General features: G+C 35.4%; 1 protein-coding gene across 3 annotated transcripts; it reads right to left on the minus strand.

The window, feature by feature from the left end:
- Positions 1 to 437: 437 nt before the first annotated feature.
- LOC137739295 (long chain acyl-CoA synthetase 1) lies at positions 438 to 6,537 on the minus strand. 3 transcript variants are annotated; one of them, XM_068478847.2, is made up of 20 exons: positions 6,410 to 6,537; positions 4,744 to 4,911; positions 4,560 to 4,623; positions 4,364 to 4,453; positions 4,201 to 4,257; positions 4,010 to 4,058; positions 3,815 to 3,891; positions 3,666 to 3,705; positions 3,496 to 3,590; positions 3,148 to 3,315; positions 2,926 to 3,036; positions 2,705 to 2,792; positions 2,538 to 2,604; positions 2,389 to 2,464; positions 2,174 to 2,291; positions 1,666 to 1,911; positions 1,432 to 1,571; positions 1,156 to 1,338; positions 945 to 1,064; positions 438 to 840 (listed from the first exon to the last, which is right to left on the minus strand). In XM_068478847.2, the coding sequence occupies exons 1-20, from the start codon at positions 6,511 to 6,513 to the stop codon at positions 787 to 789; spliced, it is 2,115 nt and encodes a 704-aa protein (XP_068334948.2). In that variant the 5' UTR covers positions 6,514 to 6,537; the 3' UTR covers positions 438 to 786. The 3 variants fall into 3 exon arrangements, with proteins under 3 accessions (XP_068334948.2, XP_088555850.1, XP_088555849.1); XM_088699724.1 differs by having other exon boundaries at positions 4,721 to 4,911; positions 6,410 to 6,455; XM_088699723.1 differs by lacking the exon at positions 6,410 to 6,537 and adding an exon at positions 6,061 to 6,221.
- Between the last annotated feature and the right edge of the window lie 237 nt (positions 6,538 to 6,774).

Genomic DNA, 6,774 nt, shown 5'->3' on the forward strand with positions numbered 1-6,774 from the left:
GCTCCAAAAACAAAACAATGCATTTAGGGTTGGTTTGATATTGCTATACTTTGAAAAAAAAAAGTACTTCTATTGTGCTGTAAGAATAAACAGCTGTACAATAAAGTAGCAGAGTGTTTGGTAAACATTTTTGTAAAAGTGCTTTTTTTTTTAAAAAAAAAAAAAACAGTATTATAGTGTTTGATAAACTTTTATGTAAAATAAATGTGAAAAAAAACTGGTTTTTCAAAGATGAGTTTTGCAGCTTTGTGTTTTTGGCTTTTTTTTCACCCAAAACTGTGAAAAAAGCTGAAGCTGAATGTTTAACAAACATATAAAAGCTGTAGTTTTTTTTATAGCCACTTTTTTCAAAATCATCTCAGTACCAAATTAGGACTTAGTACTGAAACTGGAGTCAGGTAGAGGAAGCAGTTGTAGAGTTGTAAAGTTGAGATGAGTTTTGCATAACTGCAGTAACATTCTGACAATATTATAGCGTAACAACGAAGGCTCGAAGAACACGAAATTACGTAACAAGTAGCATCCAAGTACATGATCAACGCATTATTAAAAAAATTAATTCACTCTAACACAACAGGATTAAAACTCACTAAAATGCCATCAGCAGTTCGGTATGCATACATCATACATAAACACACGTACCCACACACATACACACACACATCTACATATATATATATATGTATATGTATATGTATATGGAGCTCCTATATTATACTGGTGGTCATGACACTCGGAGAACCGCCACACACATGCCTCCCTACTGATTTCAACAAGTCCACGACGTTAATTACTAAATTTTCGTCCATCCAGGGTATTGTAGAGTTGATCAATTTGAACCTGCACGTAAAATGCTTCGTTGTCAGTTGCTTTGCACTTGGTAATTAGCAATTAACTGTAATTTCGCAAGTGCGAAATAGGGAACATAAATGCAGTATATATACCTGGTAATACTTGAGCAAGTGATTTCGTTTCTTCTTCAATGTTGCAGTCACCAAGTCTCTTTCCACGTCGAAGGGCCGAGGTTCTATGATGATTCCTTTGATATATTGAAAGCCACTCAGCTGTTTGAGAACAAATCAAAAGACACTAATCAGACACCCCATCTCGAAAATATTGGTTTAGTTTTTAATTAATTAAGATTCTTATAATTACCTTGTTCCTCTCAGCTATCAACTTAAGCTCAGCCATAATGTGATCTTTTAGCTGATCAAGAGAACAAAGATCCGAAAAGGAACCCATGTGACCGTTCAAATAAGCCCACTTCTTGGCGGTCTCTTCTTCCGGTACCACCACTGCAACAATCATCGACTTGAAGCTGTTTCCGTAGACCCAAATCTTCAAAAAAAGGAAGAAGAAAACAGCCTCATCGAACAGCACATTAGCATATATAAGCTCATGAAATATACATGTAAAGAATTAGATGCTTACATCTTCAATAATAGAAGCAATGCCATAAACATTTTCCAAGTACTCGAGTGCAACATACTCTCCTTGTGAGAGTTTGATAAGATTCTTCTTCCTATCGATAACCTTGATGACTCCGTTTGGAAGTATTTCCCCTATGTCACCTGAGAAATATTGTATGCCCCATCAATACATTTATTTTTTCAATCAAATTATATTACTGGAAAAGGATTAATTATGATCATTAAATTAATTAACCTGTGTGGAACCAGCCATCTTTGATGGCCTCTCTTGTTAATTCAGGATTTTTGTAGTAGCCAGCAAAAACAGTCTTCCCTCTCACACATATCTCACCACACGGATGATCCCCAAGTGGATTATATCCCATTTCCGGAACCTCCTCAAGGCGCATCTCATTGTATACAGATACAGTGCCAACAGCACCAACCATGCACATTTCGTCAGGAAAGCCGAGAGTTGTCGGTCCAATAGTTTCTGTCAACCCTGAAAGAATTATCCACAACGCTCTTAATTACTTGAGTTAAAGTCCCCGTATTTCTATCTAGCTAGATGTGTCCAAACAAGATATATTCACTACATTATCCTATACACTAACTGGGACTTATTCTAGCTAATATTACCAAGGAGATTAACTTAGCTAAATTTCTTCTTAGAAAGGGATTTACAACTTAATCTAAAGGGTAGTAGATTTATGTATGCTTAATTTTCATAAATACTGTTTAATGCTAAAAACAGAGTTCTTTACCATAGCCTGTGACTACGAATGCGCAGCAGGTAACTCGCAAGAATTCTTCGATCTCAGAGCTCAAGGGTGCACCTCCAGATATTACAAGTCGAAGTTGACCACCCAACCTAGCTTTGACCTAAAAACGTTAACAACATCAGGTAAGACTATTGTTGTGTGCGGATATTTCCCTTTGAAATAAAAGTTATTAATCAGATGAAAAATAAAAATACAACCTTTCTGAAGGCCAACAGATCCGCTATGGGCGATGCGTATTTGTTTTTATACCCCCTATTCATCCAAGCAAGTTTGCTGTATAACAAAAGAAAGATGTTAGCTTCAAACATAAGTGATGTACAATTAATAAAGTTGAAGGCCTACTTACTATTTGTAGAGAATGTCAAAAATCTTCCTTCTTCTTGGATTAAGCTCTAGCACTGCTTTCTTTATACCTGAAATACAGGTGAGTTTGAATCATTACGCATATCTGAAATCCACAAAAATGTGTAGTTTAATTCTGCAGACGGATAGAAAAGCAAAACTTTTTCCTGCCTTCATGTATTTTTTCGAAAACTCGAGGTACCCCAGCAAGAAGCGTTGGCTTTAACTCCACCATGTCATCCCTCAGTGCATTAAGATCCTTCAATTAGAAAATCAATGCCAATATAATTAACAGAGTTGGGAAGTTTATGGTTGGATTTTTCGTTACGATGATATATGAAGGATGTGTTTTATAATCTCCCAACAAGATACAAAAAACTCAGGTAGCATACCCCATGATAGTAGCCAACAGCAGCACCATTGCGGAAAAAATACTCCTCAATCACACGGTCAAGGATATGAGCCAAGGGAAGGAAAGATAGATAGACATCATCCCCTGTCATCTACTCAACATCATAAATTAATGCACAAGTCAGTATAAGAGAAATTATTATGAACTAACAAGGTAATTAGGTACCCCTTGAAAAACACAGGAAATGGTAACACATACTTACCTTGTCTTCAAATTGTTCCATAAAGAGATCAATCCCTCTCACTCCATATGCAACATTTTCATGTGTTATCACGACTCCTTTAGGATCTCCGCTGGTGCCGCTTGTGTACATAATGCCAGCGATATTATCTGTCGTTGGTGGAACAATCTCCGACGGATTTTGTTTACCCTGAAAACAAAAAACTCTATTCGTAACTGGGTGAAAAAGCGAAAGGAGTAGCAATTAAAAAGAAAACATTGCTAGTATTGGTCTATTTCAAAATAGTGCAAGGGTTCTTTTCCTTGCTATGAAACACACAAAAGAAAAAGAAATAAAAATAGTTATGCTGGTTAACATAGAGAAACCAACCATCTCCGTGAACTCATTCCATGAGTACGGTTTTATCCCAATCTGCACTGATTTGTTCTTCTCTTCATCCGTCATTGAACTGAAGCAGACCATAACTGTAAACACAAACAAACTCAGCACAAGGTCTTTGAGCAGATGTAGGGAACATGAACTAATCCAGTCATTCTCACCTTTTATTCGTTTAGAAGATGTAGAATCAGGTTTCAGTAGCTGCAAGGTAAAGAAATTGTATCAAATCAGAACCATCTAGTGCTTGTGAAAATGAATATGTGGAATATAAGATTTGATAAAAATGCAGATCGAGATATTTGTTTCTCACTTCTTTCACTTTCTTATCTTGGACAAAAACAACCTCAAGCTCTGCGTGATCTATAATAAAGTTTACAGCTCCTGGACCTGCATCAACACATTCCTGATCACTTGAGAGAAGTTCAACTAAATCTCTTGACATTAATGAACCCCTCCAAACATCAAGTAAAAAGAATCACTGTGATTATTTACGAATATTAATTACCAAGGGTATCGTAGAGAGGCACGCAAATCAAACTGTGAGCATTACAAGCCTACAGAAAATTTAAACAAGTTGATCATCACATGGTTGATCATACAAATCAATCATAATGAATAAAACATAAATATATATACACACATATATAAGAAATTAACAAATGAAAAAAGAGATTGAAGACGAAACCAAACACCAACCTCCATTGCCATAATCCACTGAGGACAATTTGCACCATAAATCCCAACCCGGGAACCCTATTCCGTCGTCAAATCCAAAAACGAGACTAGTTTCAGTTTCCAAAATCAACAACCATTGACTACTCAAATTGCAATCCCCTTGAATTATATTATGTGAACTTACAGGTTCAACACCGGATAATCGCAATGCAGAACCAACATCCAGAACTTCGTCATAAACCTCCTTGTATGTTTTCCAAGTGTAAGGCCCTGGCTAAAGAGCATACACAGTAATACAGTCAAAACTCAGTTTCCATTTTTTACTGGATGTGATGGTAAATTATCAGTGCATTACTTAAAAACTTTATAATCTACTTCACCTTCCCATCAACCATTTTACGCCAGCCAAGCATTCGATTTCCAGGATACTTCTGGACAGATAGACTGCGCATCAAGATTGTCAAAGAAATGAACTATTAGAAGGTAACTAATGCAGTAAGAGTCTAATCAAATTACACACGTTCAAGTAAATCTGACATACTATTGGTAGAGAATTGAAAGCACCTAAAGAGGTCCCAAGATGAATTAATTTGGCGATCAGGCGGAGGAAAATCATTTTGGGCGAGTAAATTACGGTACACTGGACCGAGTGAAGGCTTGCCATCCTCGCCTTCTCTTCCTTCCTCCACTGCAACTGAGAAAATCTTCATTCCTTTTTGGTTTTCAAGAACCCTGGACGTATGAGTTAACAGTCAGCCGAAAAGTCCAGACACAAAGTACCATACGTGATGTGAACTTATGTGTGAAAATAAGCCAAGGTCTCTGAGTTCAAACACTTCTCTTCCCCATAATCGTAGCTTAGAGTAGTAATATCATTCTAATCAAAGAACAAAAAACTTCAAGAAGTCCAAACAAAATTTAAGACGAAAAAAATTTTATGTACCAAATATTAAAAATTAAAAAAAACTTCAGAATAGTAAACTAAAATCAATCTTTATTTTTTGGTAAAACAAAAGTACAACTAACTAAGTTGCACGACTTTGATTACGGTTTTTTTAGCAGAGTGAGGCGAATGTACAGGGAAACAAAAGATTATGGCTAGCTATAACTTCACCAACCAAAAAATTAAAACCAAAATAAAAGTAAATAAATACAAAGAAAGAATTTGAGGAAAGACTATTGAGCAACTTAGCATTAGTTTGGTACTGAGGTGATTCTGAAAAAAGTGGCTATAAAAAAAATTGGGAGCTTTTTTATATTTGGTAAACATTTAGCTTGAGTTTTTTTTTCACATTTTTGGGTGAAAAAAAAGCCAAAAACACAAAGCTACAAAATCCAGCTTTGAAAAACCAACTTTTTTCCACATCTGTTTTACATAAAAGTTTATCAAACACTATAATATTGCTTTTTTTTTTTTTTTTTCAAAAGCACTTTTACAAAAAAGTTACCAAACACTTTGGTGCTTCATTTCACAGCTGCTTATTCTCACAGTACAGCAGAAACAATTTTTTTTCAAAGCACAGTACCAAAGCCCTTAACCTAAGTTTAGAGCTAACTTCACCGATCCCCCTTCCTTTTAACAATTAACAAGGGAAGTGTTATTGACACTCCAAAAATCTCACTCTACACTTCTCATAAGTGTATTTTTCTTTCTAAATATAGAAAGTTTGAAGTGTAGAATAAGGAAGTTGGAGTACCAATAACAATTTCCATTAACAATTAACAATTTAACTATTAATGCTATCATTTATAAAAATAAAATAAAAAGACTTTTTTTTTTAAATACAATGAATTCATTAAAATGAAAATTAAAAACCACATGCAGACGGGCAGGGAGAGGGGTAAAGTAAAGCAACACGAGGAATTAATAGTCCTAACAACCGGAATTTATTATGCATCCGATCCAACCAAACATGACGCCACATACAAAACAAAGTTTGGCAGACGAAAAAAATCTGAGAGTTGACGACACAAAGCTTATATTTCATAAGACCACCCAAAACCACCATTTTAAATACAGATTACTTAACATAACTATTTATAAATACATATATATATATATATATATATATATCGTTATGAAGCAAAATGCACGCCTAAAAATAGCTAGCCATGCACAAGACTGGCTAAACTTGCATGCTTTTGTGTGCGCGCGTGAGAGAGAGAGAGAGAAAGAGAGAGAGAGAGAGAGAGAGAGAGAGAGAGAGAGAGAGAGAGATGAATCACTAACAGAGAACTGGGAGAGGGAGGAGTATGGAAGCGTGAGAGACACCTGCACGAGCAGTGCAGCTTCAAAATATATTTATGAGAGAAAGATAAGGCAATGGGGGTCATCAATAATTAGTTAGTTGAAATAATAGGTGGGAAGGATATAGGTGAATAAATATATCTGATAGAAGCATTGCAGGTTCACAAACTAATCATGAACATCACCTACATCAGATTACTACTGATAGCTAGTTAGTATTGTTAGAGTTAGTTTTGTGACCAGCTTTTGCTAGTTGTTGCTAAGTTAAAGTGCTGAGTCAGCACTCATTTGATGTATGTATAAATACTCTTTCAATGTATGATTCTGATTCATTAAAATGAAAGATT

Source organism: Pyrus communis, chromosome 9 (assembly GCF_041283825.1).
Source record: "Pyrus communis isolate YQ-2024b chromosome 9, ASM4128382v1, whole genome shotgun sequence".
Taxonomy (NCBI): Eukaryota; Viridiplantae; Streptophyta; class Magnoliopsida; order Rosales; family Rosaceae; genus Pyrus; species Pyrus communis.

What these genes read in the sequence shown, in the direction of transcription:
- LOC137739295 (XM_088699723.1), bottom strand. Translation starts at nt 6,188, where the DNA reads ATGGTGGTTTTGGGTGGTCTTATGAAATATAAGCTTTGTGTCGTCAAC. An exon ending in TGGAACAATTTGAAGACAAG is followed by an intron (nt 3,037 to 3,147) that starts GTAAGTATGTGT and finishes GATGTTGAGTAG; the next exon opens with ATGACAGGGGATGATGTCTA. An exon ending in TGATAGCTGAGAGGAACAAG is followed by an intron (nt 1,065 to 1,155) that starts GTAATTATAAGA and finishes GTTCTCAAACAG; the next exon opens with CTGAGTGGCTTTCAATATAT.